The sequence below is a fragment of the Mytilus galloprovincialis genome, chromosome 11 (assembly GCF_965363235.1).
Source record: "Mytilus galloprovincialis chromosome 11, xbMytGall1.hap1.1, whole genome shotgun sequence".
Lineage (NCBI taxonomy): Eukaryota > Metazoa > Mollusca > Bivalvia > Mytilida > Mytilidae > Mytilus > Mytilus galloprovincialis.
In genome coordinates, this window is record NC_134848.1 from 19916128 (window position 1) to 19939316 (window position 23189).

The window sequence follows — 23189 nt, forward strand, 5'->3', positions numbered from 1 at the left end:
TAGAAAACAATATTTGATCTCCATTATTTGTGACAAGTAATGTTTAATACTTGCAGCTGTAAAAACTTGTAATATTTTGCGGTAATTAAATTAATTTAATTAAATAAATGTTTCATTTGATGACTTCCGTCGACTTCGCTGAAATATATTTTGTGCATCGACCGAAAGCACCTGAAATAGATTTGGTCACGACTCAGTTGGAATGATATGTACATGTGTTATATAATCCTAATTTTAATGCAACTGGTGAAATACGAATTAAATATTGGGATTTATACAAACAAGTGTTGAGTCAATAATAAAAATCGATTATATTCAAAAATCCAAATATGCCTTGTCATTTACAACTAATTAGAATATTGATAAAGAGATGATCTTATAATTTGTTACGCTTCAATGATTTTAGGCGGATCAGATATCATGGTTTGTCTGACCATCCCAGGTCACAACTTTGCCTTGTGAAATTTAGATTAAATCTACGGACAGATAAGAGACAAAGACTAATATATTTAGAAGTTATTTGTTCACCCTAGGAGGACACGAACGGTAAGTTATTTTTAATCTAGTAATGTGGAAAAATGTATATTGCAAAAAATACAATTCTTTTTGAAATGTGCGCAAATCAATATTCTGATTATATGAAAATAATTTTGGGCATTTTTATACACAAATAAGAATAATGTTTTATATGATTAAAATCTAAAAGGATTAAAGAAAGAGTATTACATATAAAGTTTAGCATACTCATTTGATAAGAATTGTTTCGTATGAGAAACAGTGCCTTAATCTATATTTTTTTCTTCAAGAAATGTGTATAAACTATGAGTATAAATTACTTGACAATTGCTTCCTCTAACATTTGCCACTCCCTCTTACTAGTGGGTTTAGTTTGGAATAATATTCTGTGTTGATTGGTTAATTCTCTTTTCATATTGTTAATTTTCGGTTTCGGCGCCGCATACGAAGATCAAGATGGGAATATAGCGTCTTAAATTCGGTTTTCTTAAATGTGTATGTCATATTTCTTATTTTTCTTATTATCATCGTTATCTATTCGTTTTAGTACAGTACTCCATTATTTCATACCCTTTAGATTTTTACCATGTTCTCGAGCCACTGCTTCTACATCCCGCAAACAAAGTCCGTTAATCGTTATTCAAAAATAGAAATCGATTATTTTTTAAAAATCAAGAACATAAAAAATACTAATTATTGTTTCAAGATATTTAAAAAAAAACACATTTAAGGAAATTCTAGTATCGAAAAAAATAAGCATTTATTTTGAATACAAAAAGAATCTTTTAAATACTCCGTTGCTTCAGTTTAAGGTAAAACATTTATCCTAGTCATATGTCTCTATTCAAAAGCACTGATCTTAAAAAAAAAAAAACAAACAAAAACAAAACAAACCGGGGATTCTAACTCCCGTTTTTAACTATAACATAATGACAGGATTTCGCATATAAAACCCTGTGGAAAATAATGAGGCAGCTAAGTTTATTAAAAGGAGTAATTTCTCCTGGATTCGATTCATCTTGGTAGGAATTAAAAACTGTTAAAAAGTTGAGCAATATTCCTTAAAAAATTACTGAAAAATCTTTTCCCTATATGTCCATATATCACGCATTATACTTTTTAAAGAATTGGAAAATTGTATATGATTTAGTCAAATTTATATTGAGGATAGATAGATTTTTCAGTAGTCTAGTGGCAAATATTTCACGTCTTTTCAGTACACACATTAAAGACGTCAACCAAACTTAATTGATATGTACCAGTATTACAGAAAACATTATCACCTTTCGAGTCAAATACAGAATTGGCTTTATACCTCGCCTTTACAGTAAATCTTGCCTCCATCATTTTTGATGATAGTTTTAACTACATTTATATAAAACGTATCAGTAGATTTGATTTTCTCATGAGTAAGGATTGATAATTCAATGTAGAGGTTGTGATTGATTGAGGTACATAAGACTGGTATGTGTAGGTACGATGAACATAATTAAATTTATACGTATTTGTTTCAGTCTTCCGACTAACATTAGCCGCTTTATATTTAGCAAAGAATGAAACGATGACAAGGATTTTATAAGATCCTCAAATATGGCTTCATAAAACTATGAAAATGAAAGTAGGGGTTGGTCCAGGCAATTATTTTTAATGACAAAACATGGATAAAATTCGAGGATTTCGTACTATTCACGTATTTATGATATAACCAGCCAACATAGTGTTAAAACCTTTATAAAGTACAAGTACACATATTTAACTATAGATTTAAGTTAAAGATTGAAAAAATATTTTTCTAAAATATCCTGAAATGGTGTAAAATATTTCATAGACGATAGGAACTTCTTCTTTTAATCTATGCCAACTAATAAAGTAATACAAATTACTATGTTCCGATTTTAATCTTTGCCCTAGGTATGAAAAAAAAATATCAGTTAAATTTTATCTGTTATTTCGTACTATTAACACCTTTCCCGGTGGCAACATCGACTAATTGGTTTTCCCATTTGAATGATTCTCCATTTTGTCTCTCTTTTATGCTGTCCTTTATATGTTATAAATTCAAATTCAACACATGCATATATATATATATATATATACAACTCGTCTAAACATCAACCCAACAATGTTAGATCTGTAAATTTGCTTTCGCAAATTTTTGGTTCTTCCCTCGCCGGGATTCGAACCCATGCTATTATATATATATATATATATATATATATATATATATATATATATATATATATATATATATATATATATATATTACAAAGAGTAATAACTCTAGATCTTTACTTTTGTGTCTTTCTATTTCCATTCTGATCTTGATATTTTTAGGTTACAAACTAAAATCTGTATTAAAAACATTTTTTTATTTGTCAGTATCTAGATAAAGAGTTTTAGTTTTTCAGATTTGGAAACTTCTGAAATCAAATTTTGTGAGAATTCCAATCTTGGTGGGCTAACTCATGTATATAGAGGGCACTCTTAAACTAAATGACGTTCATTTTCTATCAAATTAACTGTGTTGACAGAGCCTATCACATCTGGACAAAATTTCAAGTTTTCATGAAATGTATTTAGTTTTCGTTCATGTCCTCTATTCTCTCACTGTGGTTACTCAGACTAATATTTTAAGGTTCTTATGCTGTTAAAATTATTCATTTTTTTTCAAATACAGTCTAAATTTATTTTTACCTAGATATTTGAAGAAAAAATGTTTAATATTCAGGGTTTCACTGTAAAACAGAATATAAGAATACCAAGAGTTATTTGACTCGTTATTGCTAGATTCATTATATATACTCGCTCAACATACCAGATTGGGAGTGCTCAAGTCTATAGATATAAGAAGATGTCGTATGAGTGCCAATGAGATAAATCTCCATCCAAGTCAAAATTAGTCAAATTAAACCATTATAGGTCAAAGAACGGTCTTCAGTACACATATATTTGTTTTAACATTATTATTATGTACTTTTACTGATATGCACCATTCAGCACAATAGTTATTTAAAATATCTAGCTTTTGTTAAAGACCTTTTTTGGTGTCTGAATATATAAGGCAAGGAATGTTCTCACCATCCAAAGTGACTGAATCTATCTCATGAAGCGGAAAATAATTGATTGCAAGGATTTTATGGTAAAAATACGATACAGTTACCATAGGAAGAGGGGATTTATAATGTTGATAAAATTGGAATGGAAATGGTGCATATACATGTACATGTTTTCACTTTTTTATACTTTCGATTGGTTAAGTTCTATAGAAAAAACATTACTCTCCATACATGGACAATGTTTATTATTTTTTACAGAAATAGACCGTAACATGATTTTACAAGTATTACAATGTTTATTATTTTTACAGAAATAGACCGCACCATAGTTTTACAAGTATTACAATGTTTATTATTTTTTACAGAAATAGACCGCAACATGATTTTACAAGTATTACAATGTTTATTATTTTTAAAGAAATAGACCGTACCATGGTTGTACAAGTATTACAATGTTTATTATTTTTTACAGAAATAGACCGTAACCTGGTTTAACAAGTATTACAATGTTTATTATTTTTTTACAGAAATAGACCGTAACATGGTTTTACAAGTAGTACAATGTTTATTAATTTTTTTACAGAAATAGACCGTACCATGGTTGTACAAGTATTACAATGTTTATTATTTTTTACAGAAATAGACCGTAACATGGTTGTACAAGTATTACAATGTTTATTATTTTTACAGAAATAGACCGTACAATGGTTGTACAAGTATAAGAATGTTTATTATTTTTTACAGAAATAGACCGTACCATGGTTGTATAAGATTTACAATGTTTATTATTTTTTACAGAAATAGACCGTAACATGGTTGTACAAGTATTACAATGTTTATTATTTTTTACAGAAATAGACCGTAACATAGTTGTAAAAGTATAACACTGTTCATTATTTTTTACAGAAATAGACCGTAACATGGTTGTACAAGTATTAGTCGTGACTTTTCTTTTCTCTCTTGCTTTTGCAGCACGTAAGTAAACACACTTGATTTAACGTCCTATTCTGACTTTGAATGGCTGCATATTTATGCATCCCAGACTGCCAAACCGGATGCTCTTCTTCGAAAAGGTTCATTCAGCCAATAAGAAGACGACCAACATGAGTCGTATTTTTAACCACCAGTCACCCTCGACATTTGACGCAACGGAAACTGTTATACTTCGTATTTCTTTGAATTGACAGATTCCATGTCTTAGAATTATCACTCATTACAGCTGACCTTTATAACTGTCCCGTAACATATGAGTATTTGGATCATACGCTGTATACCCATATGGTCCGACCGTACGCGTATGGTCGGACCATATGAGTATATACTCGTTTGGTTAATAACGGTCCGGACCATATAAGTATTTGCACTATATAGGTATTTTCTTTCAAATATGTATTTGAAACGTTTCAATAATTCAATAAAATTTATTTAAAAATAAAATGATTACATAGAAATGTATTAGTTTCATAATTCAAAGGCTACAAAACATTAAATATAGATGCCACAGTCAGTTGATCTTAGTTTCTATCGCTAATTGTATACCAAAATATTTATCCAATCTTCTTGTGCCTACAAGTAGTAAACAATCGTACAATACTCGACTTTCATCATCGGATAATTTTATTGTCCCTAAATCAAAAACAGAATTATACAAATCAAGTTTTTCTTTTAGTGGTCCAAAAGTGTGGAATTCACTGTCCAGTGAAATTAAAAAATCAAAAAGTATATCTGCATTCAAAAACTCTTACAAGCAGGGATGGGGTAATTGAAAATGTAATGGTAATTAAGTGTAATGCATTACAATTTTCCATGTAATTGAATGTAATGTGTAATTGAGCATTTTTTTAATTACTTGTAATTGTTATTTAATTAATTAAATTGAAAAAAGCATGTAATGCTCAATTACTTTTGAATTACATTTGAATTACATGTACTTTTATGGTGTTAATGATAAGGATTTATGTTTAATAATATAAATTGTAAAATTATATTTATTTTTCAAATATTGATATCACATTCTTTCTGTAATTTATTCTAAAGTTTTTATATTACTTATTTGACCAACAGAATTTTTTTCTGAATAGTCTTATGATTTGAAAAAATACATATGTTTTTTTAAGAAAGATCTTTAACTAAATAGATTGAAAAGTAATAAATCACCATGTTAAACAAAATCAAAAAAATGTCTGAAAAATCTTTATGAGAGTTCATTTTGAATTTAAATTTACTGCACACAATCATTTTGTCAAATTAGTATACACAAAAGGATTATAGAGATAAAAATTAACAGTTGTAAAAACAAACAGCAGTATACATTGTTTGTACTAAAAATTATTTTCAATGTTGTGACAAGCATACCTTTTAATAATTATTCAGTGATTTTTTTTCAATTTATTTATAATTTCTTTATTCATGCCATGTTTGATTTAAATAACTTCACTTCTGAGATGTCAAAATACCCCTTAATGTATTGGCAAGTTAATAGGAACTAATTTCCTCCTCTATCAACACATCTACTGATTATGGAAGTATAATACCTTCATGTTCTAATCAAGCGATATATGCCACATAAGCTCCTATAGAAATACTTTTGAGAATGGGTGTCAAAGTGTACAGACCAGAGAGATGCAGACTAAATGACAAAACATTAAAATTACTCATGATTATCAAATGCAACGCTTAAACTATGTTTACATGAGTATTTTACACATACATTATACATACATGTATAATATTGGTTAACAAATATTATGATGAAATGTAATGTGTAATTTAATTAATTACTTTAGTAAAGTAATTGTAATTTAATTAATTACATTTCAAAAACTGTGTAATGTGTAATTAGTGTAATTGACCATTTTTGCAATGTAATGTGTAATTTAATTAATTACATTCCAATGTAATTGACCCCAAGTCTGCTTACAAGTCATTTTATTTTTAAAAGTGTTGAATTTATAAGTTAAGCCACAATGTATACCATAGTTGTTGTTGTTGTTGTTGTTGTTATATTACTTTATATACGTCTATTGTTTACATGTGTGTAATAGTAGATTAATTTTTTTTTTTTTTTTTTTTTTTTTTTTTTTTTTTTTTTTATTCATATTGTTAACATTTTAGTATGAAATTCAAAACAGTGTAGCTGTGGCCATTGATTGGCACATTAAATTCATCCATTGACTGGGACAATTTACGTGAACGTTTGTCTGTAACGACCACTGTTCACGACGTACCTACGATAGACATTTAAACTGTGGGGTCACCAAAGGTTTCTTAACGCCTTTAAATATAAAATAATTCGAAAAATTAATCAGGAATAACCTTTATGTTTTGATTTATATAATATATATAAATCAAAACATCGTGTTATTTCTGATTAATTTTTCGAATTACTTTATTTATGTGTTGAGAACCTTTGGTGACCCCATAGTTTAAGTGTCTTTAAAAAGTACATAGTGAGCAGTGGTCGTTACATACAAACGTTCACCTAAATTGTCCCAGTCAATGGATGAATTTAATGTGTCAATCAATGGCCACAGCTACACTGTTTTGAATTTCATTCTATGTAGAGAGCCTTATTGAAAATTGGTTTAATCCAAATGAGTTACTCTCTTTAAATAAAGATATTATTATTATTATTATTATTATTATTATTATTATTATTATTATTATTATTATTGTGTGTTAAGGGTCATACCTTATACAGAGTTTGAAAGAATTTAAAGTAAACGTGTCAATTACCCCCCTCCCCCAACCATACGCATACCTGAATGTGACTGGTACATTAGAAAGTATTTCTTAGTTTTACAGCTCGAATATTAATCAGTACAACATACTACAATAAAACACACAAAAAAAAAAAGAAAATGAGAAAAATTCGGCTGTTATGCTCTTTGACAAACTCCCCATTTCCATTCTTAATTTTAAATACTTGACTCCTCAGAGAAAATAGTAATACAAAATATTGTTCATGATCTATACCAAAGACAGCAGTCATGGTTTATTCGAAGATGCATTTATTCTCTATATTGATTTAAGTTTTACGTTCATCTGATATTATCATGTATCGTTTATTTATTTCAATTAATTGTTTTTTTTTTATTTTAGCTATCGATTTAAGTTGCAATGTTCCTGTCGACCTGGTTTTTGTTCTAGATGGATCGGACAGTCTAAAAGAATCAGAATTCAGCGCCTCGAAACAGTTTGTACTTGATGTCATTCAAAGTCTCACTTTGGGAAAACAGAACGTGCAGGTAACCAGTCAAATATTAAAAAAAAACAGTGCAAATAATAAAAATGCGTCGTTCATCACTTCAACAAGCCAAACTTTTTAGTGTTGGTATGTCAAGTCACAATGACAAATGCGTACACCTCACCTCCAATACACAATGTTGACAAAACCCGGGATAAATCTATATTCCCTCGTATATGTGAAATAGTAAATAAAGAATGTATGCTAATGTTTTTGCTTGAAATCATAAAATAATTGCCTAGCTGCATTATATATATATATTTTATGTAAGTTGAATATTTCGGTTTAAAAAAAGACATGAATATCAAAACATGTTGTTGTCTCTTTGACATATTCTCCATTTCCCTTCTCTATTTTAATAATAAAATATTACCCACCTCAAAATAATATTTTTTGTAAATGTTTGATTAAAAAGTCCAGTCCGTTCTTCGTTCTATGTTTTTTTTGTCAAAGAAATATGTTTTAACCAAGCGACAAAACTACCGATTCCGTTATCTTAAAGACCATTAGATGTGCAGATTTGATGCAAGTCATTTTTTTATTATTATTTATTATTACATTTTATGACAATTGTGTGATTTTCAAACCAGAATATTCAACTGACAGTAGTTTAAAAAACTATGTCGTAAAGCAAAAACATTATTATTATTATTAAGGTCTCTGGCTTAGTTCAAGCTTTAAATAGCTCCCAGTCTTAATTAAGCTTTAAGTTAAGCATAATATAACAAAATGCACCCATCAATGATGTTCTTGACCTGGACAGGTTGATATGAAACTCACACAAAGGTTTCAAATACTTTTTGGAATCTTCACTCATCCCTCTTTTACATAATATGTTTATCGGGTTTTGACTTTAAGAACAAATAGAATACTTTTATATGTATGACTTAACGCTGAGGCCTAATTTCAGGTGTAATATTACCTGATTATTTGATTTTATATATGATTTTTGTACAGGTTGGAGTTTTGGTGTACTCCACATTTGTTGGTGGGACTATCGATCTTGGAGCATTTAATACGTTCAACATTCTCAAGATCTTTATCAACAACTTGCAACAGCCTCGGCAAGGAACAGCAACAGATCTCGCTATCATTTCTATGCAAAACATGTTTAATAAAGCCCGTGGTATGTTGTTATATATACTAATCTTCATTTTGAAATTGATCTAAATCTCAATTACGTGGTAATGGGGTTAAGTCATACAAAACAAAACTGTGTAATATTTAAGATCATTTGATAGAAAATATTCTGTGAAATAAAGTTCAACGAACCTTTCGAATGAAGATATATAGTCACAATCACTGACGCTTACCAATGTCAGACACAGTTCAGGAAATTCGCAGATATTCTATTTTTATTTTTTTAAAATCTATATATGTAACGTATTAGAAATAGAATAACTATAAACAAATAAGAAGATGTACCACTGAGACAACACTCCACGAGAGGCCAAATGACGTAGAATTTAGATATTATTGGTAAGGTATGACTTAACCCTTTTAACAATAAGCAAAACGCACACCACATAGCAGGTTATAAAAGAGAATGAAGTAACAAATATCAAACAAGTCAGACGAAAAATGAAAAAGTGCAAACATCTTCGACTACCTTTTACAGATAATATATAAAGCATATTTAACAGTTATTAGTAGATTGTGTCTGAGTTAATGTAGTTTTAAGATACTTTTAGACAATTAGATGAATTTTAACGAGTTGTAGATGAGTAAAAAAATTTCATCGAAATCCAGAACTTATTATAATTACCTTATACTTCACATTAAACTGCCGAAAATTCTTCTAATTTAGCACTCCAACCTGACCGACAGAGTGTACAGAAAATAGGAATAGTATTAACAGATGGCAGATCTACGTCACCAAACGCAACCATCAACGCCGCCAAAGCCGCTAAGAACGCTGGGATACAGTTGTATGCTATTGGATACGGAACCGACGTCTTTATGTGAGTTTAGTTCAAAAGGTTGTTTGAATTAGTATGCATGTGCTTTAATAACTCTTCAACTCACTTGAATGCTTGTTATAAGGTGTTCAGTTTATATATAGATAAAGAATTAAAAAATTCCGGTCAACAATTCGCATGGGGATTATCCTTTATGAATTGGGATAGATACAAATATTCGAAAAGAGGCGTTTCACAATGACACTTATAAATGCCACACATAGAACTTTCACTCATAGCAATATAGAAATTAGAAGACGTTAACATTTGCAATTTGTGAAATAAGCTCGATGGTATTTTATCATTTTGCTGTTTTGGTTTGAATTATGATTTGTTTGCAAGTTACAATACTCCCATAAAGAACAATTAAGCTGACTGTTTACAACTAGACCAATTTTATATTTTTTTGCAGATATGAACTTGAACAAATTGCGTCAGACTCTCAGAAGACGCTGATTCTAACAAACAGTATGACAGACCAAGCCTTCTTACAGGAGTTTGAAGATAAACTCAGACCACGTGTTTGTGAAGGTCATACCATTGATTTTATAATCCACAAGTTTTATAAGTACCGAATTGTTTGAAAAGAAAAAAAAAGAAAAAAATAGTCGTGGATTTACTTTGTCTTTATGCGGATCAGGACATTTCTGTATTTTATTTATTTTTATTTTCTACTACTTTTTTCGCTCTAATCTAACTGTTTCCTTCTTTTCCATTCTTTATATTTTAGGTAGCAATACACAGTTAGGAAAAAAACTTAAAATTGACATTCATAATGTTTAAACACCCTCTTTTCCCTCCTGTCTAACAAAGAAGGCTTTATATGTGTGTTATGCATGTATATACTTATAGAAAGAGAATCTTCCATAAATTTGATTTCTAATGGTCATAAGGGTGAAATATGATCCCTTTTGGGTGTAACCATGGCAACAATCTGCATTTCTTAGATACAAAATATAGCAAAAAAGGGGGGTGAACATGTCACAAAAGTCTCCAAAATTTGGTCTAAAGCAAAATTTCAATCAATTACAGTGAGATTTTTCCTGAGTCCATAGGTTTATATCTTTCAAGTGGTCCAAAAAAAAATCATATGCATTTCTGCTCGTTTTTCCATAAAATTGAATTGAAAAGATCGAGCGCAAAATCTTTGTTGATAAACACTACAATAATTTATGGACCTATGGACGGTACGGATAGGAAAATACGGACTGTCAATCATATAAATGGCCTATAAAACATGTCAAAAACAATCTAAATAGACAATAATAGTGCATTGACTTGACATATCAACGATATAAGGATGAGGCTTAGAAACGGGGAAATACGAGGCTGTGCCGAGCTATTTCCCCGTTTCGGGCCGAATCCTTATATCGTTGATATGTCAAGTCTATGCACTGTTATTGTCTTTATACTGCAATCTAAAAAAAAATAATTCAATTGTTGTTTAATGCGTTAAGGTTATTTATTTGATTTAAATATTCGGGGAAATACCCTTTAAAAAGGCCTCACATCATGCTCGCGGAAAATTATACAACACAATGAAATTTACATTTACCTGTTGAAACCAACACTCGATGGTGAACGAAATCGTTTGAGTATGGACTTAAATATCAACCATAAGCATAAAACATAATGATTTATAGGTTGCAAACAAAAAATATTAACAAATGAAATATGTTTTTCCTATGATTGCAAAAGAAACAATGTTGAGTCGTTCCACGCATCGTTGTATGCATTTGAAACAAGAACAGGTTTAAGAGGTCGTATGAATAATTCAATATTATTTCGGCAATTTCTATTTAAATATTCATGAGGAAAAGTGATATCGGGTCAGTGACTGTATATGACACAGAAATATACAGTCAACGCATTTTGACTGCTCAAATAGAACGAGTGCAGTATAAATGATCATATAAACCCACTAAGAAGGCTAATTTATTCTTCAATTATCTAAAAATCAATTTTATTGTACAAAAACTTTCACATTTAAAAAATTCACAGGGGCCATAATGCGAAACTAAACTTCTAACTGTGTATTGCTACCTTAGAACCTACTTGTTCTCAATTCTTTAAATTGATCAGTCCTGAATCTCTTTTTCCATTATTCTGCACACTGTTATATAAGCCCATTCCATATCACCAAGGATTATCTGCTAGGTTTTCTACTTTCATCCGTAGAACCTAACATTTAATAAGAAACGATTGTGTTTGCGTGCTAAATGGACTTCAATTCAAAATTGGAAAATTCCAAATACAAATATAGAACACTCCAATCAAATTGCAATATAAATGTTACAGGTTACAAGGAGAATACTTTAAATTAAAAGATATTATCCATTTATTCTGCAGTTTCAATAACAACAGAGAAAGCGATCACAACGGTCATTCCGACGTTACCATCAACTGAAAAACTAGTTCCTGACAGTAAGTAACCCTTTAACCTTTTAGCCTCGACAAACGGTAGAGTTCTTCAGCAAAGCAACAAAAAGACACCATTTGGAATCATAATAAAGAAAGGCAACAGTAGTATACCGCTGTTCGAAAACACAATACAAAATGTATGATTTGAGAAGTTGTGGTGAACAGTCTTTCCGTTTGATGTGTACTGATTGATATTTATATTCCGGAGAACATGTCGTTGATTTATTTATTAGTTGCAATTGGCTAAATAACTTTAGTAGCTACGAGTATTTGTGTCTATTATTTTTAGTTAAATGGTCGTGAGCCTTTTGCAAATCCTTGAAGATATACAATTATTATACTCTACGTTAAAATTCGATTGGTTCGTACGAGGGGAACAATTTGCTCTCAGCGGGAGATTTTATTTTTTAATGTCACCCTCTTGCGGTGCGGACCAATACAAACAAATCGATAATTCAGAAGACAATGCATTGTATTTACATCAATAATTCTAAAGAAAAAGCTACAGTTTAACGTTTTTTTAAATTGATTGTCACCTTGAATAAAAAAAACTTCTTGCTTCAATCTTTTAAAATGACTTCATATATCATAACTTTGAGTTTAAGTTGAAATGAAAATAATGATAGGACATTCAGTATAATAGATTAAATAACACATAGCCGAAAGTGTGTGATAGAAGATTATTACCTCGAAAAAACATTGTCAGCTGCGGCGAAGCTTAAAATCATTGGTGGGTTGATCATACAAAAACATAATAATCGCCGCCATATTATGTATGTACCTGTTCCAGGTCATGAGTGTGTAGTACAGTGGTTGCCGGTGGGTCATCTCTGTCACATTTGTTTTTCGTAAATTGTCTTTTTTATAATTCAGTTTTCTCTTTTAAATAGTTTTACATATTGTTATGTCGCTGCATTTTATAGCCTATTATACGGTATTGGTATTACTCATTGTGTGCTCCATTATTACTTACTACCACTTCGTTCGAACTCTGGTAGATAGTTGTCACATTTCCAATCATACAACATATCATAATTATACCCCCGCTTTAAAAAAGAGGGGTATACTGTTTTACCTCTGTCTGTCCGTCCGTCCGTCAGTCCGTCCATCAGTCCATCAGTCCGTCCGTCCGCCAGTCCGTCCGTCAGTCAGTCCGTCCCATGAAACTTTCGTCACATTTTTCTCAGGAACTACACATCCACCCTTTCTGTAATTTGGTATCAACATTTATATATGTCAGCCATACCGTGTGATGCGTTTTCAGATTCATCACTTGACAACTTCCTGTTTACCGAACACTTGTCTGATTTTACACATGATAGCCAAGTTGAAAATTTTCGTCACATTTTTCTCAGGAACTACAATACAAGGATTTCTGAAATTTGGTTTCAGTATTTATATAAGTCAACTATACCGTGTGATGCGTTTTCAGATTCATCACTCGACAACTTCCTGTTTACCGAACACTTGCATATTTTTACACTATTAATATTATCCACTTGCGGCGGGGGTATCATCAGTGAGCAGTAGCTCGCAGTTTCACTTGTTAATATACAAATGTGCAGTCCAAATATTTATGCTCTTAATCTTTATATAGAAGGGTATGTTTTATAGTGATAAAAATTATAATACGATATTGACTGCTGTACCCCTATTTTTTCAAATTTTTGCCTATTATGTCTGTTTGTTTTTTTTCACACATCGTTGTCAATAAAATGAAATTTTATGCGACTGTCATACAATTGAGAGGTTCGGCGAGCTACACAACCAGGTTTAAAATGTAAAATCACAAAAAATCCAATCGGAAAGTCCATAATCACATGGCAAAATCAAATGATAAAACACATCAAAAACGAATGGACAAGAACTGTCATATTCCTGACTTGGTACAGGCATTTTCAAATGTAGAAAATGGTGGATTAAACCTGGTTTTAAAGCGCTAAACCTATGACAGTCTCATCAAATTCCGTTATGTTTACAATAATCCACAATAAAGTTAGAAATATGACAGTAGTTCGTTTGATTCTGTTATTGAATCAACAGTGTGTATATTCATGAAATACCCACTGACATATGTTTGTATTTTGTTCCAGAGTACTGTCCTAACTGTATGAAAGATGTTAACTATGGTTATAAACCCTACCCGGGTGATTGCACCAAGTATTATGATGTAAGACCTGATGAAAATGGTGGCGCTATACAGGATGTGAAGAAATGTCCTTTCGGAACCTTTTGGGACTCGACGTACTTAACATGTCAATATACCTGGATGGTGAACTGTGTATACGGTAAGATATCCGTAATTTTAAAGTATCTAATTTTAAGAAGTTACAAGTCTTACTAAATGTTAGTCTGGTCTTCATACTTGTGTTGACGAAAACGCCGTCTGTCATATTTTAAGCCTGTTGTCTATGCAGCTGTTGGTTTATTTAATCATGTTCTTTGAAAAAAAATGTTTTTTCCCCAATTAGATCCATGTAGAAGCTTTTCATCCGGGACATTAGCCATGCCTGGTGTATGCAGTGGTTATTGGACATGCTTCAACTTCCGGGGTAACGCCACCTGTTGTTCGAGACCAAACCAAAGATACGTACAGGGGGTTGGTTGTTTAGAGGATTTCTCTTGTACAACAACATGTCCAGACGATGACTCAAATAGGATCCAAGTACCACAACGTAAGTAATGAAAGTGGACAATACACATACATTGTATGTCCTTCAATCGATTTACATTATTTTAATATGTTGTATATTGTAGGATGGGAGTATCGGTCATATTCGAACATTGACATGGAATGTATATATTACTGACACGCTTGGGTTCAGCAGTATATTCTTAGTAATATTGAAACATATTTTTATTTGCGCGATCTTCCTCGTGGCTAGTAATGCAACAACACATTTTTGTTTTATTTTTCACATTGAACGGAAGTAGCTTTGAATGACGACAATTAAGATTCCTCGCTGAACAAATTTATTTACTTTTTTTCTGAAAGTTGATTTAATATTGTATCAGTAATCAGTCTATCATATCTAAAAAGTGTCATCAAAAATAGAAAAGCAAATGGGAAATAGCTTCACGTTTATTTCCATATTTCATGACAAAAAAAAGAAGAAAAATGTTGAAATTCAAACTTGTTTTACTATTTTTCATCATCAATAAATGTTACATTTAACGATAAAGTGAGTTATAGCCCATTACATGTTGGTCGTGTATGGAATAAAAGGACCAGTTTATCCAAATGCCTTTATGTGTGTCGATTGATTGGTGCATTGAGATAATTTCCATATTCTCCAATAATTGCATTCTACTGCAATTTTGATTTTACAGAGTGCTACAGATATCCATATCAACCAGATCGGTCCAAATATTATGAAGAAAACCATGGTTTCAACATCACACGAAGTTGTGCACCAGGCACGTGGTTTGATCAGAACACGTGTTCTTGTTCTATAACTTCCGGTTTGAATTCTGGAAATATACAGGGTAAAATTATCTATAAGTTTATGACTTTATAATTGTTATTTACTTATATACATGTATATATATATATATATATATTTAATGTCTACTTATATATTTCAATATCTTAATGTATACTTGACTCTTCTATGAAGTTCACTCAACCTTATTAAATTGGAATAAGCTTCTTAATATATGATTAGGATGAGACATTTATATGCAATACAGAATCAGAAGGTTTTAAGGTTGTTTTTGTTTTAAATTATGATTTGAAATAGCTTGATACTACTGAATTATATGTTTGTATTTATAAAATATTTGAAACAATCGGGGAACTAGATTCTCCTCATACTAAACAATTTCATAATGTTTGCATTAAATTGAATTATTAATGTGAGACTAGCATTAAACATTAGTATACTACAAAATGAATTTGAAATTGATGGTGTCCATTCTAACATATATTGATGGTGTTCTATATTTTGTATATTTCTTAAACAAATATTTCTATAAAATATACTACTGACTTTAAAAACGCAACACTCATTTTGTAGATTTTTTTTTTACCAAATCATGTATAAATCTTTTAAAACTACTATCCATGCTTATTATACTTCTTTCTCTTTCGGAAAAATCAACATCTGACTTACCTATGGTTATTAAACATATCGAATTATTGAGATCGCACGAATTTCAGAAAGCGAAATTTCGAATCAATAAAAGATTTTTTTCATTTTTTTCTTTGTGAAACAGTTCTTTTAATTCTTGGACACACTTAAATTGGTAATAAAAATGTTGCATCTCTATATTGCCAAGACTGAGGAATAAAAAACTGAATCAATCCATTAGAATAATGCAAACCAGTAGACGGTAGAAGGGATTTGTTGTAGACTTTCAATGACCAGATCAAAATGTAGTGATAATGCAATAGAATTCGATTACACAACGTCATTTGCGAGACAAACCTACGACTACAACGTCAACTGCCTATCAATTTGATGAATGCAATTTTGCACAGATTTATGCCATGAATATTTCTCATTAACTGAACTGCCAAAGAATCGACTTCAGAAAAACATTTAAAGCCTTAAAGTGTTAACTGCATAATTGCCAAAACCCGTTGTTATGAATGGAACAACGGTAAAATCAGAAGGTGAAAAACAGAACAAAAAACGTGCCGAACAGAATTGGTTGACCTTTCTGATAATCATTTCGGCAGTCATTGCTTTTGACGGTTACAAGTTAATTGGTAATGGGAAAACCAGGGTTTCAGTGTATACCACAATATTTGAACGTTGAAAATGACGTAATCAATTCAACTTTCGACATGGCATTTTTTTTAAACATTGAAGTAATGAAAGAACTTTCTGTTTATAAGTTTGTCTACAAAAATATGAATATTTGAAAATAGGAATTACAAAAGAATAATCTATTGTTGCGTTTCTTAAGTTGGTCAGTATATATTTTCTCAAACAGTTATATCTCTAAAAATGTTTATTTCTCAAATAGATATATCTTTAAAAAATGTATATTTCTCAAACAAGTCTGTCTATAAAATGCATATTTCTCAAAATATATATCTATAAAAATCTATATTTCTTAAACAAATATATCTGTGTATAATATCTTCCTAAACAAATATATTTACAAAATGCATACTTCTCAAACAATTTTATGTGTGTAATGCTTCTCAATTCTTCTTAAACAAATATATCTATAATAATATATGCTCTACCATTTATATCTGTTATATAGCATGTCTTCTTCAGCACCTATACACTTTCCTGATGATCTAACACGGGAGACAACTGGTGGTGAAGATTCGAAACAAAAAGAGACATATGATATGTTCTTAACATTTGGGAACCAGCGAGACAAGTCGATAGAGATATGGAATTCATTGAATAACGAATTAATTGAACAAAGAGCAGTATTGTTGAACGGAAAAGAATTTTTCAATGTATGGCAGGCAAACCGACGGCCGTTATTGAAAAGTGCTTTCGTAGATGAACTAAATGGCGATTCTTTCAATTTATGGTCGCCAAAAATGTTGTCCCGGAATAGAAATGGTCGACGGCTACGAATTATGCCGAGAAATCCTAATAATGAAAGGATGTTGCAAAGATCGCGTGCTCTGCCGCAGTAAAACAAATCGGAGGCCACTACACATATAAACAATTTATATTCAGGTAATTCTGTTCAATGTATGTCCCTAACGAGGAATCAGTAAAATAAAGACAGAGTTGTTGAGAAGAAAATTTAAAAATTAGTGTGAAGAAAATCCCAGGGCCTTATAGTACATTTTGGAGCACGTCATTGTTCTCAATCGTATGAATAAAGGTTATAAATAGTATGTTCAATAATGTAATTAAACAAAATGTCATGTAAATGTATAGAATGCATTTATATTAAGTCTACACGTACAGTAATATAAGTTTTATAATAACGGATGAAATGTCAAAGTTGTATGCATATACTAGTATTATTGATTTCGTTTGACCCGGTCAAATGTTCATGTGACTGTCTTGGGTTAAGGAAACATGTCAGTGATTGTATGCTGTATACTTATATCCAATCTGCAATCCTAGGGTTCGTAGGATCTATAATGTGATTTTTTTCACATTGAAGTGTGTATAACTGATACGACATGTCATGCCTATCCAAGTTTATTTAAAACCTTTTAGCGCTAAATATGTTGAATATGTACTGATTTATAATTCGGTCTATGAGAAAATCAATATTTTAGGAGTTGATGACATATACATAAGAAAAAATAGAATATTGTGTCTAAATACGATAGATTTGTTCTGATTGATACCTTGGAGAACATTATTTACTAATTAGATTATGACAGATACACAAGGTCACGGTTTTTCAGAATTTGGTTAGCCGTTATGATAAATACGTTGGACGTGAATGGATTGACACTTTTGTCTGGGAAAACATGATTTATTTGCTAGTTTATGACTAAACACGGCCATAGTTTTTGCGATTGATAAATTTACAACAACATTAACAAAGGATATTAATGCAATGAAGATGCGTACATTTCATGTTTGGGCTTGAACAATGAAATTCCTCATAGTCCTTACATCTCTTCATCGACAAATACGTTAACCTCTTAGTATTAATGGCGTTCCTGCTGAAGGTTGGTGTTTCTTTCCAAGAAACCGTGCTAAAAGTGACGTTAACTGTCAATCTTTCAATTGATAATATAACAGCGGTTTGCCTTACAAGAGTACACTTTATTTGAAATTTATTAAATTTCGAATTAAATGGATGTTTAACAATGTTATATTAGAACTTCGTGTAATACACATAGTTCACAATAGCATAGTGAATAATACTAAATATCTTTTAAAGTTGTAGGTTGTGGCCCAGATGTATCTTATGAGTTCAATAGCAATAGTGGTATAACAGACAGTTCTAGTAATGGCGTTCTGGCAGGGTTCCTCAATGTTGTTCTTAACGGACAAACAGCGACTTTCAATGGACAGAGTATGTTAAACATTTGGCGATTCTCTAATGTTGAACTAAAAAATCGCTTGGTCATTGAATTCCAGTTTAAAACTTCCGGTTCCGGTTTTCAAAGCGAGGCACTGATTTCTAATTGTATCGGAAGCGACCTTGAGGAAGCATCATTACTGATCGTAGCTAACCGTGGGAGTAACACCGTTCTTTTCCGTACTGTAACAGACAAAGAAACAGCAGAAATATCGGCCCCGTATATAGTAGGTTTACAAGTTAAAAGTATATCACTTAATAAGATATAAAAAAACATTTATGCTTTTTCTTAGTATATATTTTTTTTAATTATTATTATTAATAGAAGAAAGCAAGTGTCACCTGTAAAAGGGGACGTAGTCAGCAAGGCTTTGGAATACTTTATGATATCAAGTTTACAGCAGATTTATAGATGAAAAACAATGACAAAGTCTACGTAGTTAATCGGGTAACAAGGATACAACAGTCTAGTATATAAGTTGATTTGAATCAATTATACAACTTTAACTACTAGTATGTGCTTATAAAATTATCAGCAATGTATATTTTGTCCTTTTGTTAGATATGGAATATGAAAAAAAGTTAAATATCTAGGTTAAAAAATTGTTTCCGTTCATTATGTTGTATTTAAATCATCATTCAAGGACATGTTTCAGCAATGATCTTTATATAGAAAAATACTGCTTTTGTATTACATCGCTGTTCCTAGTGACGATTGAAATGACGATAAGTTATGACGGTTAGAAAGTGCCGGTCTATAGAGAACCACAAGGTTTACAACGTAACTATCATAAAGGCGAGACACTGTTGGCGAGACCAATCAAGAAAAAAGTCAGCAGCAATATTACTAAATATCTTCAAGTTTGTAGCAAAACAAATCTTGAAATTAATGATTAAAAATACACTAGCAAATCAATCAAATTTGAAAATTAAATTACCATGAGTGACTAATAAAAATTGTTTTTGGATCAATCTGGCCGTTTTACTTAAAAAAATGAAGAAAAAAAACAGTTTGACTAATATTTCTATCTAATTACAGCCTGGAGTTATTAATACTGTAACCTATATTTACGATGGCCAAAGAATGATCTGTGCTGTTAGTTCCGTGGTCGTCCAGTCCTTTCTTACAGGTAAACATATATTGTTATTATTGTCATTTTATATCACATACTCTCTATGATGTCTCTATTGATGACCTGATGTTATTTATACAAAAGCCGTTAGGTATTCATAAAATTCGCACGAAGCTTTATTCACTTCCCCTTTCAAAACTTTACTCTCTGTACAACTTATGTTTGGAAACCCCTTTTACTAACCGTCATTCAAACCAATACAAACTTACAGCTTACTTTCCAATATTGCAAGTCACAGACTTCTCAAACCAGTTCGCATTGGGAAAGTTGTCAAGAAGAAAAAACTTCTTAAACTTTACTTTGCCAACAACTTTAAGCAATATCCTTCATCTTAATTCAGTTTCCTCTGCAATCAACTCTTAGGCTATATCCTTCATCATCAACCAGTTCACTTTAAAAAAAGAAGAAAAATAAACACTTCACTATTTTAACGATCAGACTGTACCTATCATTTCCAAAACCAACTGTAACTCAAATTTTCCCGTGTTCCAGGATCTCAATATTGACGACTGCAATTCTAAATCCTGATTGCACCTGTTCTAGTTCCCCATTCATATAATAAAATTATAATTAGGCTGGCCACGATACTACTGTATATCTGAACTTTGTCAATAACACTTCTGTGCGAAATGTGTTTCCCAAAGGCCTAAAATATCGTCAGCATAAATCCATTAATTGAAAAAAAAAACACATTTAAACATACAGGCAACAGTAGTATACCGCTGTTCAAAACTCGTAAATCTATGGACAGAAAACAAAATCGGGGTAACAAACTAAAACTGAGGGAATCGCATTAAATATAAGAGGAGAACAACGACACAACATTAAAATGTAACACACACAGCAACAGACTAAGCATTAGACAAAATCCGATGAGAATAAAAAAATATAACATCAAAACCAAATACATGAATTTGGGATAGAAAAGTACCGTGACACGTCTTATGGTAATGTGAATTCACACTCAAATATAGGAGAAAACAAACGGCACAACGGAAACACAACGTAAAAATGTTACACACACAGAAACGAACTATGATATAACAATGCCCATTTTCCTGAATTGGTACAGGATATTTTTAAAGAAAAAAATGGTGGGTTGCACCTGGTTTTGTGGCATGCCAAACCTCGCACTTTAATGTGGGGTTCGTGTTGTTTATTCTTAAGTTTTCTATGTTGTGTCATGTGTGCTGTTGTTTGTTTGTCTTTTTCATTTTTAGCCATGGCGTTGTCAGATGTTTTAGATGTATGAGTTTGACTGTCCCTTTAGTATCTTTCGTCCCTCTTTTAATGGCATTGTTAAATATAACATTAAAATGACAACATAATATTACAGGACTACAATACAAATAAATAGGAGAACGTATTAGGCAAAGAAACACATGAATAATAGATAACAAAAGGCATCAGGTGATATACTGATGAGACTCAGTCGAGGATTTTGTCAGGCAATGGGATATACGCGAGAAAGAAGACGTATATACTCTATTAGAATATATTAACTTAAAGCTGTTAGGTCGATGAGATCAATTAGAATAGACATTGAATAGGTCCAGTTATAACCATGTGTACTGGCCTGACCAGTGAGTGTAACCAAGACGACTGGGTTTAAGTAAAGATAAAACAATCAGGAGCTGACTTTTATTTCACTACCAATCCAAATGGTGAAAAACTGAAAATACAAATATAAATACAATTTTACAATGTGTTCAATGATAATTAAAGTCAATTAAAAATACGGATAAACAGTTCGTAGATATATAAAGCTGTTAAAGTTCTTTATAATTATGAATAGATGAATATTCTTACACACGTTCTGTCTTGAATTAAATCGTGTAATCGCAGATACGAACAGTTTGAACGGTAAAATGTTCATAGTTACTTTATAACATAGGGGAATATATTAAAACAGTTCATCGCTAATGTAAAGACATAATTTGTAATGTTTTAAAGGTAACTCACGCTGTGGTTAGCCACGAATTGTTCTTTTGGACAACGTGTCCGCTGAATGTTCTTTGCGGTTGTGCACACGACTCGCTGAGCAGTTTACGTCATTAGAAGAGAGGGGAAAGTAACGCTGATTCCTACACTGTCCTGTATAAAACTCCTAAAACCTGCGCACATAAAGCGATGTACGCAATGAAACGTTAACAATATAAAATGATGATCAAATGAAGAATAAATGATGAATAAGTTCAAGTACACTCCCCGTCTGAGGTGTATCTGATATCACTATTCCATTATCGAAAACAAATAAAATGTTAAATATATAACAACAGTACAAATATTCACTTAGAAGTAGTCCAACGGGAGGCTGGGTATTTCACAGCTTCTATCCTAGATATGGCGGTGTTTCCGACGAGGTCGCGGCGATCTAAGATCCAACTCCATGGCTGTAGTTCTGATGGAAGAATCTCCTTTCGACACGGATATGCGATCTAACGAGGACGTCTTGCGAGACGGATGCTTTCCTTGACGTTTACGGCGTACAGTAGACCATCCGGTACCACGTTCCTTTTCTCTGTGACTTAAGTTGGAATTGGTTATTCTGCTTTCCTCTTGTCCTTGCGTATCCAAAGGCGAATTGAAGCTTTCCATGGGAATTGAATGTTTTCGGGTGTACTTTTCTTTGTCCGCATTCACTTTTGGTGGCGTTGTTTCCGAAGTGAGCTTTTCGGCTTCTGCAAATCTGACGATAGAAGTCGCTGATTTCGTTTTCGGTTGCCCATGTAAACGGGGATAAAGTTTAGACGAATCAGTTTGAATTTCATTTGACTGGGTGTTGGTTTTATTACACTCAGGTAATTTCTTTGTTTGTGGTTTCACAACACTGCAAGTTGGATTTGTTTTCTTTGTAGTGAGTTCAAGGTGAACATGTTGCTTATCGGAGCGT

The 23189-nt window shown here is 31.4% G+C and overlaps 1 protein-coding gene across 3 annotated transcripts in view; it reads left to right on the forward strand.

Annotated features, from left to right (window-relative positions):
• LOC143051829 (protein PIF-like) overlaps nt 1-23189 on the forward strand; it is a 29781-nt gene continuing 6592 nt past the window's right edge. The window contains exons 1-13 of one of the 3 annotated variants that reach the window (XM_076224803.1): nt 1-81; nt 407-546; nt 4479-4547; nt 7674-7819; nt 8776-8944; nt 9626-9779; nt 10189-10307; nt 12126-12200; nt 14291-14485; nt 14669-14872; nt 15528-15683; nt 19023-19390; nt 20203-20293. In XM_076224803.1, the coding sequence (XP_076080918.1) occupies nt 4493-4547; nt 7674-7819; nt 8776-8944; nt 9626-9779; nt 10189-10307; nt 12126-12200; nt 14291-14485; nt 14669-14872; nt 15528-15683; nt 19023-19390; nt 20203-20293 (1732 nt within the window). In that variant the 5' untranslated portion in view covers nt 1-81; nt 407-546; nt 4479-4492. Of the gene's footprint in view, nt 82-271; nt 547-4478; nt 4548-7673; nt 7820-8775; nt 8945-9625; nt 9780-10188; nt 10308-12125; nt 12201-14290; nt 14486-14668; nt 14873-15527; nt 15684-17414; nt 17849-19022; nt 19391-20202; nt 20294-23189 lie in introns of those variants that run through there. The other 2 variants (XM_076224804.1, XM_076224805.1) reach the window with 2 other exon arrangements.